This window comes from Pholis gunnellus (genome assembly GCF_910591455.1).
Source record: "Pholis gunnellus genome assembly, chromosome: 19".
Classification (NCBI taxonomy): Eukaryota; Metazoa; Chordata; class Actinopteri; order Perciformes; family Pholidae; genus Pholis; species Pholis gunnellus.
The window spans coordinates 12,980,019-13,001,664 of NC_136546.1; the positions used below are offsets into that span (position 1 = coordinate 12,980,019).

Here is a 21,646-nt window from a genome sequence, read left to right on the forward strand (position 1 = left end):
CGTTTTGGGGACTGACTGCGCATGGTAAGTCACCGAAATGACATTTGGGATTTGAAAGCTGTTTCAAGTGAAACTAGCGTGATACTTCATTTGTAAGGACGGACAGGTGTTACAGTCAAACTGACTGTCAGGCTGAACCTTTAATTCACCTACGGCTCTGTTGTTATGTCGTGCAGCATCGCGGACTCGTGAGGTTGGGGATTAGACCAAACCTTTGGTACGGATAATCCACAACATGTTTAATGCCGACATCTTTACTTTCCTAACACTTGGAGAGAGCACGCGCCGTCATTAACAACCGCACAATGCGTTTGAAACGCCGAATGGGAAAGTAAGCATCACTTTAGTGTCTTCTTTCGTACAGAGTTGTGGCCGATCTGGCAACATCCAAAATGACAAGCAACGGACCTGTCATCGTGTACGAGTGGCTGAAGACCCTCCAGCTGGCCCAGTACGTCGAGGCTTTTGTGGATAATGGATATGACGATCTGGAGGTTTGCAAACAAATCGGAGACCCCGATCTGGATGCCATCGGGGTCTACATCCCTCACCACCGGCAAAGGATTCACGACGCGGTGAGGAGGCTAAAAGATGAAGCCAACGAGACGGCCAGCGGACTCTATTTCACCTTGGAGCCGATGCCACCCGCGGCCGAGATTTACACCAGTCACATGGTGGACCAGTACGAGTCCAAACTGCGGGGATCCAAGTCCTGGACCGAGCCCAACAGTGACCGGATCGGGCGCAACGGTGGCTACATGGGCGCGCAGAGGAACCTGACGCTGGGCAACAGGAGGGAGCTGGTGATTTACCCCAAGCTGAAGCTGAAGATCATGATCAGGGATAAGCTCATCAGAGATGGGATCAACCTCGCCAAGCCGCCCTATTCTAACAAGGTAAGAGGAACCTGGATAGACCACGATGGGCACATGGCACAAAAGGGACCGCCACCTATGACATGTTATTACTGATTGGTATTCATTGTTTAAAGGGTTTACTTTTCTAAACAATAGCCACAACCGTTTTTGTGTTGGAGAAAATTTAGTTTTATTGACTAAAACCAAAATTGAATGATTTGCAGAGTTTTGCAATGTGTCAGAGGAGTTTGTATACACCAAAGTGGCTGTGACCTGCCCAGCATCATCCATCATATTGTTTAAGCCCACTGTCAGTCATATAAGAGCACAGCTTGTATAAAGGGCCCATTCCACTTGTGTTCAACATCAAGATAAGGTAAGAAACTGAGCCACAGGGAAATACCAGTGAGGTGCCTGAACATTTTCAGCCCCTGCTGCACTTTGCTAAAGTGTGAGTGGTTGCTGTCACGGTGAATGATGGGAATGAAGTTGCTGCCGATCAATAAGCGGAGAACTGGAGAGGAGATCCTGAGGAGCTTTCACCCTGCCTGTGATGGGGGGGATTTACACTCTGATTATTAATCTACTCTGACCTCACCTGTCCAGTGATTGGCCTCAGCATTCAGTGTGGGTGGATCAACCAGCCCCCACGAGCATATACAGGCCTTGGCTCTTTGCTGTGATTAATAGAGAATGGGCTGTCGATGGCAGGGGCAGTAAATGAAGAGCGCCCAGCTGGGTAGGCTGTCGCAGGCCTGGAGCGAGACTGAGAGGGCCTCTTGTTTTTACAGGACCGATGGTGACCTTTCTTCAGAAGTGTCTGAATCGTATGTCTTACCAGCTGCGAGGGCTCCACTGAATGACTGCTGTTTACACACAGGGAGGCTTTTGAGTGGCGTGTCTGCAGGCCATTGAGGAGGCAGAGATCGTGGCTTTTGTAGTTTTCGCTGAGGAAATAGAGCAACATGCACTTTTTTGAATACTAAACTTTCAATGATGACAATCTAGAAATGGTTTAATGGTCAGCCGACCGTACAAAAGCAGTGTGAAGTCAGTGTTATTTATGTTGCATTCCATATGGCATTCCAACTGAAACAAGATCCCGAAGATATGGTGTTCATGTAGTGATATGACTTCATAACTACCTTATGTATCTACGTTATCAATTATATAGTTTCACCCAAACCGTAATATCAATTACCTCATCCAGTATACTCGCTTGCTTCCAAATTAGCTGTTCAAACTCATACCAGCTTTTGCATGTTTTGTAAGCTCTCCATCTATATATTTCTCACACTTTGGCTGACTGGGAATCCCACAGAGATTTGGGATTTGTGAGGGATTATCTGCAAAACCAGGGCTGAAACAAAGTGTTGGTTCCGGAGGGTTAAACTATCTCTCCCTTTTGAAGGCTGTATTTATTTAGAGCCCAAGTTTTGGCATTGAGGTTTTAGAGGAGAATGAGCAGGTCAAGGTCTTTCTCTGTCGCTCTCTCTTGGGCTCTCTTTGTGTGTGTGTGTGTGTGTGTGTGTTACCCTGTAGTTCTGAATTGGCTCCAGCCCAGCGCTTTTCTCCCCCGGAGGAGTGAGAGGAGTGTGAGAGATAGAGCTGTGACCAGCTGATGGAGGTTTGACTTACTGGGCTGCTATTGGTCTGGAGATATCTCCCCTCTCTCTCTCTGTGCCTTTGAGACCAGAGAGCTAGACTCGGGGCAATTACAGGACACACAAGTCAGTCTCAAGGGATGCTCATTGTATAGCATATATACCAAGATCTCCATCCACATTTAAACTGTCCGCTCTCACTCTCACTACGCAGGGATTTTGATGGACTCTGGTCTGACAGCCCTCTGTTCATCTTTGTGTCACTGGCTTTGTCTCCATTGTTTGTCATTATGCAAAAAGAATATAGGCAATGTAAGCACTAAGAATCAGAAAACCTCTCCAGTGTGTGCTAGATTATTATCAAACAATTCACTGAAAGGGCTCTTCTGGGTGTAATAAATACCCATGATCCTTATCGAGGCCGCAGAGACCCCTTGTCTGAGAGAGAGTATTATTTCATATGATGTAAACAAACACTTGTGCTACGGGCTGCACATTTCTAAATCTTTCATCGGGGAACAATATAGGCGGAAAAGATGGTGCTGCCTGTTGTCGAATGCACTGCGGTCGTAGAGTTAACTTTATATGGAACGTCATCATAAATGTTTGATATACAGAGTAAATATGTTGATTTCTAATGATCAGCTTTTTCCTTTGAAGTATTTGTCATGTGAACAGTGTCTGGTTTGTAATCCCAACACAAAGAAGACATCGAAGACCTTGTTTCAGATTTGTGACACTTTAAAGAGTCAAATCTAGCGTCTCTCTTCATATTTTTGTTAATTGCAACGGTTGGCATTGGTGGCGCTTGTCTAAATGGTGTTCATTTCCTTGTAAGATATATTTTTTATACATTTTATTTAACTAGTTTTCCATTCAGATCTGTATTCTGTTTTTCACCTTTCTCTCAGCAAGACAAAGTTTCCTTTTGGGACAATACAGTTGAAATTGAAAGGTTTTGTAATTGTCAGTTATGTGCGGTGAACAAGCACAGTAGTTACTCTATTTTTTGCGTCCAATTCTATTTTCTCCCGTTGTTTCCTATTATCTTTCCGGTGATCTCTGGAGATTTTAATTGTTTTATCTTATCAGAGGAAAACCCCCTTTTACTTTAAATCACTTTTCTCAGTGCCAGACTATTTGAAGATGCGCGCTCATCCAGAGACTGTTGCTGCAAACGGCAGACACAAAAGCGCCTCATTGTTAGTGCTGTGTTTCAGGAGGAAGTAGCAGCTAAACACTGGGAGATTCTCCATTGTTTGAATGGAGGCTGATGGAGCCGCATGTCCTTTCACTACTGCTCTGTTTTACATTCCCAATTTCCGTCCATTGAAAGAGGCTGCGGAGGCAAGCGTCCAGCATTGTGCCGATGGGTGGGTGATAAAAAAAAAAAAAAACTGGGTGTCATACAGAGAGAGGAAGGGTAGTAAATAGATGGCCACATTGTTTTTGCTGGCTAAACTACGCTTAGTGGGTGCTCGGGTAGGAGAGCTACTGTCCCACAGGACAGTTAGATGTTCGAGGCCATTCTCCGAATCGCACTGAACAGCTGATCAAATGTGGGGAGTGGGAATCTTGAGGCCTCCGGCTTAACCGGCCTGAAGAATGTAAGAAATGCAGTGAACACCCAGAGGTGTTGTGTCTGTCAGGGGGTAAGCAGAAGGAAAGGTGGCTTTTAACTGGCTGTTTTATTAGCCTTCTACAGCAAAAAGGAGGAAGTTCACTCATCTTACATGCCAAACACTCACCTCACTTCCTGTTTCAGTCCCTTTATCTTGGTTTAGTGTCCCAGCACTTTCACCAAGCAGGAAATTAGGTTTTTGTTTCACATGAGGGTCATCTCTTGTTGGCCCATTGTGGTTACTGAGGGTGACTGGTGTGAGAAATAATTCAGTTTTTAAAAAAATATTTCTAATCCATCATCTATTCAAAGTTTTCCAATCTATTTCCACTGCAGGGCCACCGGAATGTGTACATTCACAGAACAGTGAGGCATCGGTAAAAGCAGAGATGGACTTTGATTGAAAACAACGCACAGATTTCCACTAAAGCTGCAGTGTGATGTGCTTATTCCTTTCTGTTTTCCACGATATGTGATGTTATTGTAAGATGAAAAAAAAACATATTATATGCTAAACCAAGAGCTTTTTCATCGCCTCAGTGGAACTTTTCATGAGCTTCTCATTTAGCCTGTTTCTTGGCGAATATCCTCTTCATCTCTGTCCCATGCTATAGGGCTGGCATTCAGCCATAATGAGGGAGAAAGCCTCTCACAACAGCCTCCGTTTTCCACGGGCTTTGCCGAAAGTTCTATTTACTTTAGTCTTTATTAAGGGCTTCTTAAAGGCACAATCAACCAAGGACTCATAAAGGGGAAGTCATAAAGAAGTCAAGGACCAGCCTCTATTGTCATTAGAGGACAGAGAAAGTCAATTTGCAAAGTGAGCAGCTGTTGACATTACAGAAAAGCGGGGCTATGTGGAGCACTAAAAAGCGATAGATCACATTCCCATCAGATGGAAAAAGTCACATACACACATACTTAGTGGATCTTTATGTAAACAACCCGTGTTTAGGGCCTTTCGGAACCGACTTTGTTCAGCATAAACCACAAGTACCAGTATTTAGCTCTTTATAGGGCATCTGGGTGTAGTGAGGGCTGATGGCTATCACGATAACCTTTGACCTTACTGCGTTTGACCGGCGGACTAAAACGCAGAGCATTGATGTGATCTCAGCAAAGACAACAAAACAGAATACACACGCTCTTCTGCTTCTCAGTGGGTGTCACCGCTAAGCAATGTCAAGTTTTCCTTACATTACATATTCTATCATCTCAAGTGAACATGATCGCTTTCCCATCCGAAGGCAATCACGTGTGCAATAATTCACGAGACAATTTGCACGCCTTTGCTCCTGTTAGTCCAAAAACAATAACTGGAAAAGGAGTCAAATCATATATTTCCTGAAGTGCTATCATTGCAACGACATATTCGCTGGATGGTTTCCCTCTTTCTGTAATGTAGTGAGGGAGTTTTTGCCTTGACCACCCATCTCCTGGGATCCAGTGCAGATGTGGGAAAGCTGTATTTGCAGCTGGCCTTCTCATTTGAGCAGGAAGGGGTGAGATGGGATCACTCCTACCGTGCTGTTACTCGCATGATCAACTGGCTTTCTTTTGGCCACTCTTTTGTTCCCCGGACATGTGAACTTGGATAGAAAGATGACATTTCCCAGAGCTCGAGCTTTCTCTCCATTTATCAACAGGAGTCGTCAAATGATAATCTCAACATTTAGACATATTGAATTCATGCTTGTGGCAGTAAATGTCACTACCTACAGCCTTTGGAGATATATTGTATTTAAATGACATATGTGAGCTACAGTATATGTGTATCACTTACAGTTATGCAGTCATGGTAACATCTTTAAATAAAGCAGGCTAGGCAGGCCATTTCGTTTTCCACTGTGGTGCTGGGGAACAGGTCCTGATGACACACATTCATGACAGATACATTATCAGAGCTATTCCGGTCCAAGGTTTCAGCAGCTTGCAGACAGCCTGTCTACAGGACCACATAATATCTGCTTCAGGAATGACTTGCAGGCTGCGTGATCAATACTAAAGTACACCGGCCTTTTCTATTTGTACTTGTTTTCTAATGTAACTCATTGGCGATAAGCGATCAGCGATAAGGTGAAAAAGTCACTTTAACTTGGCCGCGTAGAAACCCCATCAGTAGGAATTATCCATATGATTTTCATTTCTATATACTAAATAGTTTGACATGTTCGAAAAAGCCCCCCGTTGAACTGCCTTTCAACTCGAGGCTATCTTGTTATGGTTCAGCGCACAGAAGGCAGATTCCAGTCGGCCGCGGCAGCAGCAAGCAGAGAAACTAGATGTTCGCTCGTTGCTGTAAACATGTTTGTTTTTTACACATTTCTTCCCCAGCTCTCTCTCTGGAAAATGCAAAACACCAAAAAAAAAACACCAGCTTGCTTTTATCCAAAAGCCGTGTGCAGTAACCTAAATTATTTCCATCATAGTAGCGGCAGCCTCTGCTACAGTTACTGTACATGTATCCAATAATGACCCTGTAGTCCTCTTTGAACAGTTGGAGATGGAGGGGAAAAAAAAGATGAAGATATCAAGTGCCCCAGAAGGATGGAGAGTGACATGAGAGCAGGCCTGAGCATCTGTCTGTGTCAGGATCCAGATTGCAAACACACTTGCAAATCAACACATCCGCACATGTTTCCCCTCTCTCTACATCTCTGTCTGGCACACACTCATTACTACACTGGCGGTGATTGCTCTGGAGGGGATCATTACATTTTCCTCATAAAAACGCAACCATACGTTGTTGCATGCTGTACAGGCGCTTTATGCACGCTGTCAGTCATCTCAGGGATTGTTTTTTACTGTATTGCCGCAGGTAGTCATGTGTGACCTACAGTCCAAGAGGTGCTAATTACATCTGACTCCCACGCATCTACGAGCTGGGAGGTCGCACACTAATGCGGCTTTGGAAAGATATTTCAAAATCAAATCAAGTGCTTGTCCTGTAATCTCATACTGACGATAAGTTGCATGGCAGACATTGAGGTTGGGATCATTGCATAGTTCTTTCATTCTATCCATAGAGTTTGAATATAGCTGCTCAAGCTATTTGGTAAAGCGGCTCATCCACCAATCCTCACATTTGAAACACTGAAACCAGCAAATGTTGCACTTTCATTTGATAAATGAAATGTATCTGCTTGCATGTGCATGAGAGAACAAATCTAGAGGCTAGTAAGCTCTTCTAAGAACGTGACAAAGCGCATTCTCGTCACTTTTCTCAAGCCCTTCTTCCACAATCGACCCCAACTGGAGGAATTAATCCTCCTTCCTATGAAGATGCTGTTAAAAATGAATGATGACAGCTGTTCCTGGGGCTCAGACAAGCTCCGTGAATCAGAATGATGACGGCGGAGAGGTACGCTGGTTGCTAGTCAGCTTGACGTTACCTGCACAGCTTGGTGGAGGACTTCTTAAAGCACAGAGCGGTTAAAAGGGGTTAAAAACACCACTACCTACAACGGAGCTCGATTGTCCTACATGTAGCTACAGTTTTGGCTCATGTCAGCTCATATTATCTTGGACTGTGTTTTAGGCATATAATGTAGGGGTGTAGAGAGATGAGTGAGGCATGATAGCAGTGAGTATGAGTGTTAGAGGGACAGACGGGGATAGCGTGTATAATTACCTCGTCTGAAGCTGCTGCCAGCGCGGTGTACGGAACGCAGCGCAACCGACTCTCAACCCCCCCCCCCCCCATCCCTAATTGGTTAATTTCCAAGGCATGAGGGCAGGGCCGCGCTGAAAGCTTTGATCATGGAGACCACACCGGTGTCGATACGTTCCTACCTGAGTGCTTTTGTAGTGGCTGTGGCTCGGCAGGAGATTAAGCCATACTAAACCCACCGAGTGTCTGTCTGTCGGTCTGTCTGTCTCTTTGCTCTGGCTTCCCTGCGGCTCTACATACCTGAATGTGAACCCTAATTACCTGGCAGTTACTGCATTCCTCAAACACGCCCACGCAAACTCACGGACTGTGTGTTGCACATGTTCTTGTACAAAGGCAGCGTCGTGTTGCAGGTATGCTTTTGTCTTGTGTGGTTTGTGGCGTTTAATGTTTTACGCATTTACAAAACATTTATGGGTTGCAGCACATTCCAACAGAAATGTTCATCTGTGTGGGAGGCGGATTGTTGCGTGCGCGGTTATCTCCCTGCATGTGAACACTATGGGACATATACTGTATCTCTTGAACTAATTAAAGAGTTTGGCACAGTCGCATTATGTTCTAATTTTCTTTTTTTTTAAAGCTGCGTCTGAATGAGCTGCAGCCAGCTAGTCAAACTCGTCATTAGCGGATAAATGTAGACATGCTCAGTATGGGCGGCTGGAGTTCATCACGCTAATTGCTGCTTTTTGACCCCTGTACACGTTAAAGTTAATTGTTCTATTCATTAAACGTTAATCGCTCGCTGCGCCGCTTCATGCAGGGATGAATAAGGACTCCACTGCGACCGCTGAGACGATCCCAAAACTATTTTTGATCTGAATCGCACATCATTAAAGCTTTAGTAGGGGTTGGAGTCCTGTGGCTTATGCAGAGAACAGTCTGGTCAAGTGTGTTATTGTCCAGGTTAACTTTGCAAGACATTATTCAGTTCACCCATTCTAAGCTTACCCAAAATACACTACAAGTAAACTCTTGAGACAATGGATTATACTGAGAATATAAACTGAGACTTTGTGTAAAACGACTTATTATTCTGGCGTGCGCAGAGCAAAGCAGGTTTTGAGTCATAAAATAACCAAAGAGGAGCAAATGTAAGGAAATGGACATGCACCACACAAACAAAGCACTGTGAGCGTGTTTGCACTCCTGCAGCCTAGTCCCTTAATGCACATTTATGGACATGTTTTGTATCTTGGAATGCTCATGTACTTTTGTTAACTTTTGATGTGCACCTTTTGGTTCTGCTTCATCTGCTGCCGGTGAACCGAAAAGAAACACAATTTTCATAACAGCAAATCTTTAAACCAATGCTCTGCCAAACCAACCCCTGTTTACTGAAACAGCCCTTGGGACTTCTTTCTAAAGGAAAGTCTCTGACAAATCTGGAAATGGGTAGTGTCTTCTCTGGTCCCACAGCATTTACATGAGGGGGTTGGCGCCATGGTCCAAGGATCATAGATAACTCTAACCTCAGTTTAGTGTTAGGGTCTTGACCTGAGTTGAATGTGTAAACAAAGTCATCAGAAAACTTGCCTTAATTAAATTTGGACTCACTGATAAACACAGCCATCGGAAAGCTTATCTTCATTGCAGCTGGCCTCTGGTGTGACCTTTGCTGAAAGGCACTAGTTTATGTAACCAGTCAAGTGACAGACGCTCAACTTTGTTTAAAGAGGATTAGGCTAAGTCCATATTTATTTCGTCATGGGGCATATTACAACGATAAAAGCTTATTATGAGCATTTCAATATTCTAGTTTATATCGTGGAATAATTATGGACCAACAGGAAAAGGAGCTAAAACACAGGAGGTTTTGTAGGACAGCTTTGAATACTACGGCTCAACCTTTCGAATATTTTTTGTTGCCCCTTAAGCCAAAGTTCCCTGCATAGCAACAGCAGACTGATAATCTGCACCTAACGTGCATTGGTCATGGCCTTTGGTTGCAGAGGAAGTGCCCGTAAATCCGCTAAATCACCGCTTCACTATGAATCCACTCAGCACAGAGCTGATGTCCCACACAAAAGCCAAACAATGAACTGGCCGACTGACAGCCCGCCGTCCAAGCCTGGGCGGGAGGGGTCATGCATCGGGAATTTTCTCTGCTCCGCCAAACATCCTCACCCAGTTTCACCTCATTCCCACTTACTTACAGGCAGGGGAGACAAACTGGAATACAAATAGACAGACTGGCAGACCTGTCAAGCCGACAGAGGGAGGGAGATAAAGACCAAGCTGACAAACAGAGCAGTTTGAGACAGAAAAACTAACAGAAAAAGTTTGAAGTAAAATATGCATCTTGGAGTAATTAATAATTGTCTCCTTGAGTCTTTTGAAAGGCAGCACTGCCGCTATCACACCCTGACATTCTCATAATATATTTATAATTACTTGTTTTCATCTGCATGTAGAAGGTTGTTTGCAGCCTTGAGCGTGAGGCGATTCCTCCATAGCAGTTAAAAGCTGAATAATTAATACAAGAACCATTAGATTATGAGTTCATAAAACATGTAAGGATGATTGCTGAGGTTTAAAGATGTAGTGACTGAGTGAAGTTCTTGCCCGACGGTGCGAGTAAGCTGCAGCGTGGAAACGGAGCTCATTGCAGGAATTTGTCTCATCATTTCATTAAAAAAAAAACGATTTCAAGGAGGGGAAATGTAACATACTTTAGGATTATTTTCACTTAATGTTTGGCTTTTATCCTGCTCGTTTTCATATTCTTTTCATATGGCAATACGTGTGACCACTGAGGAAGTGTATTCCATGGGCAGCAGCATGGGAACGCTTTGCACTGAGCGCCTCTCAGGACGACTGTATTGTAATAGGAGTCTTTATTATGGTCACTTAGCATATCCCTGGACTGGACCAAATCGTTTTTTCCCCCTCGTCATATGAGATTACACTGTCAGTCCAGAACAATGGGCTGCAGGGTTGAGCTTCTTCTCCCAGCAGCCCCTGCAGCTCTGATCCCCGACCACTCCATTTATGGAATAGTTGAATACCAGTACGCCCCCCCCCTCCCCTACATCTCTTTAACAGCACCCTACCAACCCCTAAAGCTAGCGGTGCCCCCATATCACCCAGACTTGGTCAAAGCCAAATTCCTTAAACTGCAGGAGATGCCCTGAATTATGAACCAGCTGGCAACTTTCCTCCTCAGGATGCCACAAGTGGAACAAGTATGGCTTGAAGCGTAGAAATAGATTATCTTACTAATACTTCCCTGAAGATGACAAAAGGTCTTTACTGACACCAGTGGCCGCCATACTCGGGCCTCTTTGGGAAGTAGACGACAATGCAGGCAGTGGAAGTTGAGGGCAGCGATTATGTGTGGAGACGGTCTTCATTGTCATGCAGGAATCCCACAGCCGGCTTCACAGCGATTGTCATGTAAAGTGGCCATTCATATTTTACAATCTGCTTGGAATGGAGGTTCTGGTTTGGGCTTTGTGTGAACATGATACTGCAGAGACGAGGAAAGGAAGACATGTCTGTAAATATGTTGTTACTGTGATGCTCATCTTTTTTTTTTTTTTTAATCCTTCTGTGAGTACAACATGCCTGAACAAACATACACAAACCATCACTTGCTCTTTTTTTTTTTCCCATCAGCTGCATATTTCTGTAGAACAAAGGAGTCCCTCCTGTTCAGCAGATAAATGTAGGGCATCTTGTTTCTTAAATATGTTTGTCTAGAAATAAAAGCCCCTCACCGTTTGTGTGATCACCATACCCGGCAAAATCACAACGGAGTGCATAAAGCTCAAGTGCCCTTATTGTTGATTAGCACGAGGCTTCTCCTGTAATCCTAATCAGTATATTGACGATGAACCCTCTTCACTCGAGGAGAGGCTGAGGAGGCTTTTGTTATGAAATGGCATTATGTCCTCAGAGGCTGAGACTCAGATGAGTCTGTGTATTCTGGTCACACAAGTGATGGTGTTTATACAATGTGAAGGAACAAATGTAGAGTATTTCCCATACTGCCTCTCTCTATTCGTAGTAGTTGTGGTAGCTTGCGGGACGTGTGCTTTACTGCTCAAACTCAATTCAAGTTCTATCGAGACTCTTTTCTCCGTCTCCTGTTAAGACACTGAAGCTACTGCTGCTCATGTGCCAACACAGTTGAGTTTGAGGAAGCTAAAGGGTAGTAGATACTCCAGTCAAATGTATGAAAAGGTGTATATAGTAGCAACATTTGTAATATTAATAATACTAGAGGACTATATGTGCTGGTGTAAAAAAGAGGGTCTGGTGTTCCTTCTGACAAATTCCCAACTCAGCGTTACATGCTTGCTCTTGCGTCAACGAGCTTAGAAGTAAGTTGCTTTTAGACTGATTAGAGAGCCATACGACATAAAGTCCTGTAAAGACACATCGGCGCTATGGAGCCGTGCGCACAGTTATAGATTCTCTCAAGTAAATGGCACGACTGGAGCGGGAACATAAATATGTCCTATATGCTTTAAAATGAGATGGAAGAGGAAATCTGCACACGCATTTTAGTACACATGACACATAAACTCTCCCAGAATGCTAGTTGTCTGATGCTTATAGTCCCTTGAAATCAATTTGAAGAAATAAACACAGAATTCTCCAGTGTGGTGATTCACAGCAAGGCGTACAGCAGTAAAATCTCAATTACTGGCCTCATAGTATCTGGTAACACCTAGATCCGATGTTTTTCCCCACGCTGAGTTTAGCTTCTTGCCATCATGTTTTAGAATGCCATCATGTTTTAGAATTCATTTTCCATACAAGGCTTTACATTACAAATGTTTTAGAACTCGATTATAGAGAAGATTTCTTAACAAAATGTAGATTTTTCTGCAATGTACGAACTTCTGTTTTTCCAAACATCCCACCGTTTCAGATTTCAGAAATGTCAAATGCTTTACTTCCTGTCAACCAGAAGATAATTCTTAGAAAAAACCCAGCCGAACCTACTGTTTAGAACCAAAACTTTTAAAATCTTTAAATAAAAAAAGTTAAATCACATCAAAATGAACAAATACCAAGGCCTTTCTTCATGAATATTTTGCCACTTGTGCGCTCTTCCCCTCAGAGGAAGCAGCGTGTTTTTGTTCGAGCTGCATTATAATGGCCGTCTCATCACCACCGTGCCATGCCTGCTGTTCAACAGGCCTTTACACTAGATGCACATCACAGCCACTGCTGTGTGAGGAAGCAGACATGCATCTCGGTACCAGTTAGTATCCCAATAGGCCACAGGGGTCTCTAAATTCATCTTATGTAAGCTACTCAATATCTACAAGACTCAGGGGTTGTCAGAACGAGTCTGATGAGACGAGTGTGGCATACCGTGCGTTTTCTCTCCGGGAGGTTACAGATTGAATGTGTTGCAGACTGAATTGGGAGATGATTACTAAATGAGATGACATACTTGTCTCTGCCAGCCCCTTAAGTGGTGAAAAACGTATTTTCGACAGAGGAAAAAAAATATATTTGGGGAAGTTCTCCTGACTAATATGTAGCACATTTAATAAATGAACCGTACTTGGCTGTGTTGTGCAGGAGTCCACTTTCTTCTGTATCCCCTTCAGTGTTGAAATACTGATCATGTTCAGCATCTCAACCTCTGCTTGCCTCTGGAGTCCAATGGCTGATTAAAGGCCATGTGGCCTCTTGCCAAGGACGCTTTCTGTCAAGTCAGCACTTTGGCCCCCCTGGAGATGGAAACAGCCCTGGGAAGTAAAACACGAGCAGAAGTGTGTCATAGCTTTTTCTTTTTTTCTTTCAATAAGGCCCTGAGCTGAAGCAGTGCATGTGTGTGCGTGTGTGTGTGTGTGTGCTCACACTCTGAAGGCTCAGTTTGATATCTGCCATCCCAGAATCCTCACTCCTCCAGCATGACTGCTACTTTAACACATTAACACTGCATCTACACTTAGCCTAGAGTGTAAACAAGTACAATATTTTGATGCTGTTAAGCCTCCGCATATTTGGACGTCCCCCAGTGACAACTTCTCCTGTTGGTATTCTCCCCTTGTTGAAAGGGAGCACGAAGCCTGCTTATTTATGTTGACAGTCCCCACAGCCCCGGGTAAAGGCCCCCCCACTGAACCCCATTCACAACCAGCTCATTATGGGATGTCAAGTCTGGCATCTTTACTCTTTTTTCAAAGCCGTGTTTTTTTTTTTTTTTGTGTGACTGTGATAGGTTACCAAGGTAACATGTAGGAGCGCCGCTAAGCGTGTTTAGTGGTGTGCTCTCCTGTGATCCCGCGTACAATAAGCCCAGTGACAAGCGTCGCTGCCGTGCCTGCTGCACTAATCATAATGACTGGGATCAGTTCTGCTGCTCTGTCAGGGCTCTCTGGGTGTCATTTATTGACAGGCAGTATAGGTGACTGACACCCAGTGCTGCAGTTCCCCCAAACTGCTTCATTTGCGTTCCATCTTGCATGTCACACCTCTGGATTTGAAAGCCTGGGTGCTAGCCAAAGCTAAAGAAATAGGCGATTGGGTGTGTGGAAGCTTAGTATGTTGTATAAGCATCAAACGCCCCCTTCTGCTAAATACCAAGCCCTTGGAGGAATGCATTGCTGATGAGGACCCATGGTCATTCAATCCTGAAGGGTTTGACTCCAGGCATGTCCGGTATAGGAATATCCCACCTCAGCCAATCCTGGCATGCCCGCAGGCTCTCAGCTGCTAATGCGCTCCTAACTGCGTGTCACGTATCTTCCCACTGAAGATCAGAGGTCGAGTCGAAGCATTCATCTGGTCTCCGCCGAGGCGGAAAAGGCCGCGGCAAAAGGGGATGTGTGGCTTGTGCCGGGTCGACGAGAGCCGCTCGGGGGGGCCTTGAGCATGCCAAGTCCCCATTTCCACACATTTCCATTTCTGTTTGTATGTTTTTCCCTCATCTTGCTTTGTCTGTTCAGCGCAGTTGGGAGATCGCTGTGAAAGTGTGATTCATGATGTGTAGGCGTAGGAGGGTTGGGCGCTCACGCCAGTGGAAGCACAAAAGCACCAACTTCAAACCACGCACGCACTGTTTTTTAGATTTTGGAACCCTAAATCAACAGTACAAGACTAAATATTTTAGACACTTTTCTTGTTGTCGAGATCCTTTAGTTCTCATGAATGCTTTGTACTTTAATGTTTTTCCCAATGACAGTTGGTTGTATTCAATGCTGAAATTGAAGCAATTTACTAATCTTGACTATTCCTCACCACATAAAGATAAGACACTTAATTTTGACGTACTTAAATGATCCACACGCCTCCTTGTCTCCTATTCTGGCTTAAGTCAGGGCTGTTGCACCAGCAAAACCAGTGCATCACACTCAGATGGCCTCAATATTGTGGGTGGTAAATCGTGAGCTGTCAAATGCAATGTGGGTCACAATGACATAAACCATGTGCTACACACGCCACAGAAGAGTTTAACACAATGATTGTTTTAAACCCAATCAAATGGCTTCATAAGATGACTTAGCACCCTGGATTCTTCTGGATTTACCAATTTATGCAGTCAAGCCTCATCTCCAGAGAGGAGGTTATTTAGCAGTGGAGGCATAATTTACATCAACTACGTTTGTTTTAGTATTTACTTCATCTGTTTATTTACCTTGAAAGAGTTTCCTCTTCGTTATAATGTCAGTACAGCTAAGAAGGAACAGAGAAGACTAAGCTTATTTGTGTATCTTCATTTTCTGGCAAAGTAGCTTCATATTGTGTGTGTGTGTGTGTGTGTGTGTGTAGGGGGGGATGTGTGTGTGTCTGCTCTGTCTCTGTCTGCTCTCTCACTCCCCTCTCAGCAGAGGGAAACTCGCTGACAGAGGCTCTTTGTTAACAGGGGGGAGAGAGAGATGAGTCTAGGTCATACAGGCAGATTAGTACTCATTGAAATCCTATAGGAAGGGTCATTTACATAGTGCTGCCTAAATCCACTTGTGACCTCGATCGTAAACCCATTCACGATCCCGAGACCCTCCACTCCCGTCTGACACTGTTTTGTAAACAAATGGTGAAAGCATGCGTATCATGTGCTTTCGCTGTGGCAGTCTGGCCCTGCAGTGTAACGGGCACATTTGTGTGTCAAGTGGCCATTTTTTCCTAGCTGACCTGAGGTAGTTCAGTTCCAGGGTTTCACTCTTCTGTGATGTTTGTTTTTTAAGGAGCTTTGGCTGACCCCGGCACATTTTTTTGTATGAATGCTCAGTTTGTTTCGTATCGGTCAGACTGCCGAGACCGACGGCAGCAGTTTGTCTGGTAACTTTAGTTTCCTTAAATGAGGATGAGAATGTGGAAATGACTAATGCCACTGTGAAGAGAAAGTCTACAACAACAAAAAAAGCGTCCTGCTAGTCATTTCTCTCACTCCTTGTTGGCAAATTCAACTACGTAGGAAACAAAAGCACCTCAACATGTTGCTGGATTAGATTACTATAATACTGCAAACTGTATAGAAACAATGTGATTAATCCACTCTGCCTGCCTTTACATGCATGTAACATTACAGCTATAACTAGATTATATTGTTGCGTGAGAGACAGACTAAGCTCCTTAGCTGTAGCAAACACGCCAAAATAGGTAACAAGACAAAAAAAGGCTATATTTTTGCCCTTAATTCCACAGTACACTATACTAGAAATTGGAATCAACCCACCCTTTATTGACTCATTCCCAAATTGTCACTAAAAAAGTCTAATAAAACTAAACCAAGCAATCACAGGAAGAATCAGAAATGTAATACTCTCAAGGCTGAACAGTGTCCCATCAGGAGCGAAAGAGGAGAGGATGAAGTGGAAACCACGATTCTAAAGTGTTCCTCAGCTTTACCATGGCAACAATTGTCATTGAAGAGGTTGCAGATGTGTCTTTCACGTGACACTTTATCAGAAGTCTTTGTCTGTTGCCAAATATTGGCCTTCAGTGTGCGTTCATTGTCTAGACTGTTTGCGTGTTGTGTGGATGTGCAAGTGTTAATTGTACGTTATTTTGTGTTTCCTCCTTAAAGGATAAGTGAGGTCCTTGATAGGCAGACGCTGTCTGCACTTTTGTCTGTAGGAATAAAGCTTGAGATCGACTGGCTGGTTGGGACTGATGCACCACAAAATAGAGAGAGCGAGAGAGAGAGAGAGAGAGAGAGAGAGAGAGAGAGAGAGAGAGAGGGAGAGAGAGAGCAAGGCAGCAGAAGCAAGCTCACTTGTTTTCTATTTGTTTTCCCTTGATTGCCTTCTTGTTTCCCAAATTCAACATCCATCGGCCTCACTCATCCTTGTGAATCACGCTGAATCGTGCTAAAATGAACAGACCTGCGGAAACTACAACAATAATGGGTTTAAATCTGTGGTTTGTCAGATTTGTTGTTATGGGGGCAAGCTTTCTTCGGCGGCTGCTGCTTTGCCTTGTTCTCCCTCTGACTCACCTCACCTTCTGATACATAATGACAACCGTAATCTGATTGGATTGAGAGGAATCTCTCCCCCACAGCTCCAGGTCACTGTGAACACGACGGCACCGCATGGCATGTCCCTATCACACTGTGACAGGTTTTCTCTGTTTTGTATCAGTCACAGTAAAATGTTCTCCAGGAGCAGTGCCTCTCTATAGTGCCTGGTCTAATTTAGCTTGTGCCGTGATGAATTGGAAATGGTATTAGTGCATGCGGAGGTAACGGTCCCTGCTTGCTAAACAGCCGGGTGCGGCGTCGCTTGCGGAATTTACGGCTACAGTTCTCATTGTGTAGCGTTGCACGTCTCGGTATTGATTCACTGTAGCTTGCATTCAGGTGCATTAATGCAAATGCATGCATGCATGGACACAGGGAGGAGGTGACATGGAGGTGTCTAACACTCCCAGAGATCCAGAGAGGCCAGAGAGGATTGGATTGGTTGTCTGATTTAACCTGTCTGTCTGTCTGTCTGTCTGTCTGTCTGTCTGTCTGTCTCACACACATCCAAAAGAGAAGACAGTTGTCTTCAGTCAGAGCTGCTTTGTGTAATAGTCGGCAAAGGAGAGGATGGGAGCGGATTGGCTTTCAATTATTTTTAGATATTTATTATTTGGATATATTTTTCCGGAAAGTAATTCTCCACTCCATGAAAAAACCTTCAACGCATTATTATTTCTGGCGATAGGGTTAGAAAGTGTGGGCTGAAATGAACAGCTGATTTTACAGCAAGCTGACAAGTGGTATTCATGTCATAAATCTGACCTGTTTTCAGGTTTATTTCTCCCAACAAAAGTTCTCTCTCAAATATACAAAGCAACACTATCCGCTCCTGATATGTCTTGGCTGATTAATGGTCTATCAGCTTTTTTCTGCTCCAAACTATCGTTATTGAAATCGGCAATAAAAAGTCACCGTGGTGGATTAATTAAAACGAATTAATTCCTTTTATTTTGTAAATGCCATTAAGGTTTCCTAAACCTAAGATATTTGTAATACGGCCTTTCCTTGTTCATTGTATTCAGCCTGTTTCTACTCACATGTGCACTTGTGTATTTGTGTATGTCTTCCTCTGGACGGTGATTGGTGTAACACTGCTACACAGACTCATTTACAGTTGTAGCTGTTAGCCTGTCTCTGTTCATCAGGGTTGCTGAGAGCAGCACTAACCCAGGGTCACCTGTTTTGCATGAATGCCCCTTCAGTGGTCTCGCTTTAATAATGCCGTCATAATTCTTCACTTTGAACAATGCATGGTGTCGAGCTACATTTCTAACTTTGCAGAGACTTAAGGACTGAAAACCATTCCCGGCAACATGCAGCAGTTTTTGGTGAATATCAAGCAACATGTCAGAGCAGCAGCTTGCCTCTGATTGCTAAAAATAGGGTCGGAGTATAATGGTTAGGGAATAGTATGCTGTTCCTTTTTAAGTATTGTTTCAGTCTTACAAACTGCATACCTATTGGACATTTTACTTATGCTGTTGCTTCTTCTCAATATTAAGGCAGCTCCTGCTTATCCTAAAAAGGAATAGCAAAGGGGGTTTTAATCACTGGTAATTGAAAACCCTGCTGGGATTAAATGAGTCACAATGTGACAACAGAGCTGTGCAAAACGCCCTGCAGAACTCCAACTCTGTGTCTGCTTCCTGTCTGCTTCCTTTCTCCCCTCCCGATCGCAAAAAAAACTACTGCTTCCTAATCCTAAATTCATGTGGCAGCATCTCTACATTTCTTCATTCACATCATTAGTGACATGATGCAGATCAAGCTGCACCGACAAGAGACCAATCGGACTTTGTGTCAAAACAGCTATTTTTTATTTATTTTTCGCGGGGCAGCAGAATAATGAATGCATATTGAATTTTATTTAAATTCAGTCTATTGCCTTTGGTGAAGGTGAATCACTTAATTTGCATAGTATGAAAGAACAATGTGCACTTAGGCTTCTTTGTTATGTAAAGCATATACCTTTCATTCTACTTTAATCTTGCTAAAACTTCTTTTAGGTTTTGATAAAACACAATATTCACAGAGGGCTCAGTGACATGCTAATACAGGAATGATTGTTTTTTTGAATTGTTATTATCAGACATATATCTCTGGCATTCATTTTCCCACACTGATTCTGCATCCATTTAGTGCTAATGATATCCACTGCACCAAAACGCCATCATCATTATCTTGGATGAGTGGCCAGACGTATGTCTCAGAACTCTCACAACACTAGAGGAGGCTGCTAAAATAATGAATGAGCGTCAGTGGATTAAGAAAGAAGCTTGCGATTTATTATCATGAATACGTCTTCCACATTTTACATGGTCTATAACTTCAACAAGGTCTTGCATGATACATCTACACTAAGGAGAAAATCATATGTATGTTCCAGTTTCTGAAGACATTCAAAGACAAGCTCACATGGAGTTTTATATCTACTGTAGGCTATGAATATTTTTCATGAACATATCCAAGTAGTTTTGTTGCCTAAACCTGAAAGCTGAAAATAATAATTCAGAAAATAATAAGTCAGCTAAGTGTAAAAATGGGCTTCTCACTAGACTTGAACCCAGTTTGACCCATTCATCCACCACACACTCCTTACTCATACTTTAGTGCTCTTTATACTACTACTACTGTTACTATTACTACTGCTGTTGGATATTTCTGCCAGAAAGGGCACTTTAATCATTTTGATAGCTGATTGATAATTTAAGTAATTTATCCATCAGATATTCCAAGCATTTATTAAAATCTCTAAATTGGTTTAATCGTGATGATCTTTTTTCTGTTTTATTTCTCTAAATTGAATATGTTGGACTTTTTGACAATGCCCTCTTGGGTTCTAGAAGTATCATCATGGGCATTTTTCACTGTTTTCTGACGTTTTTTACATTATTTTCAAGCAACAATTAATTAAATAATCAAAAGAATGTAATTGGGGGAGTAGTCAATAAAATAAATGAACATTTAAATTTGACAATAATCTTTTCATTTCTCCAGGTCATGGGCCTGAGGTTATTATATCCTCCCCCAGGTCACACAAACGCCATGACATGCTAAAATGATTTTCCATATCCAATAATTAAGCATCGACTGGGATCGGTCAGCTCAAGGACATGGTGATGGTTTCTGGGTCGTCCGACTAGTTCGACCATTTGTTGCCTCTGTTGCGTTTGTTCAATTACCAACTCCAGTCGGACCATTTGAGTCTCTACTTTGAAGGCTTTTGTGATTTACTCATTGATTAATTGATGGCTAGTAATTCCTGTATACTCCAGATCATCGTGGGTAAAGCAACCATCTGCCAGCTTTGCCATGCCTTATTATCACAGAGGGAAGATCATTTGGTTAATAGAGATGAGCCCAGTCAAGCAAAATGAGCCCTTAGCTTTCTTGGGGTTGGTCGTTCAGCGACTGTGTGTTCGCACATATTTGGTCGTTAACTTGGCAGAGTTGCGTCGCTGGGGCAGCGGAGGTGATTCTCCATTGTTAAGCTTGTTAGTCATATACAGTGAATAGCCCTCATTGTGAGGCGAGGAGCTACTACAGGCCGATTCCAGAAAACATGAGATCAGAGCTGAGGTTTCACTGCCTTGCCAGACGAGTTGGCAGATGGTAAATAACCACAACTATTGGTCTCACACAGAGGTTTTAACAGGGTCGTTATGGTAAATATGGTGTAATTATGGATAACGACAGTTTCAGTGTAGATGAAGGGTATTATGTGGAGAACCTAAAATGAAACTGAAAGCAACATTGCTATTGAGTTAACTAAGACCCAGTGTTATAGTGTTGTAGCTGTTTTGCAAGCGGACTACAATAATTGGGCAAAATTGAATCACTCCCGAAAGAACTGTAACTAAAGTCTGAGAATATTTTCTGACTTAACCATGAAACCACCACAGGAGAATTTGCATAAGTCGTGAAATCGATTCTCTCTGTCCTTGCTTGGCTGTGAGTCACTGTTTAATCTTCGGTCATGCTGAGGAGTTCAAAGAGAGTTGTCAATTACATGTGGAAAATTTGGACTACGATTCCTTTGACTTATCACATCTCAAACTCCCCGGTTTCATGTATTGAGGGCAAAAGAACCGTGTCCTGCTGATCAGAAATGTTTCTGCTGGTCTAGACACATTCCTTGGCCTTTCCACACTGATCATTAGTAGTGGTGTGGGAAATACGAAGTGAACAGCATCTGATGGAAGAACTCTCTCCAATTTTAAGTAATTTCTGTCAGCACAAAGCCCTTGAGTCAGATGGTCTATCAGAATATATGTTATGTTGGATAACATAATACTTTTTGTATTCTGATGCCGCATACGTATACATCTTTATCTAATCTTTTGGATATCATTGTATTCATTGTGTCATAAGTGCTGGGAAATGTAATACAAAATTCGATTTTGCATGCAATGTAAAAAGCTGTCAAATAAAACACCATTTCTAAGATTTGTTTAAAAGCAC

At 43.1% G+C, this 21,646-nt stretch overlaps 1 protein-coding gene across 1 annotated transcript in view; it reads left to right on the forward strand.

Annotated features, from left to right (window-relative positions):
* Positions 1-392: 392 nt before the first annotated feature.
* sash1a (SAM and SH3 domain containing 1a) overlaps positions 393-21,646 on the forward strand; it is a gene marked incomplete at its 5' end in the record, with an annotated part of 146,889 nt that continues 125,635 nt past the window's right edge. Inside the window, one exon of the mRNA XM_079180924.1 lies at positions 393-896. Within this exon, the coding sequence (XP_079037050.1) occupies positions 393-896 (504 nt within the window). The remainder of the gene's footprint in view (positions 897-21,646) is intronic.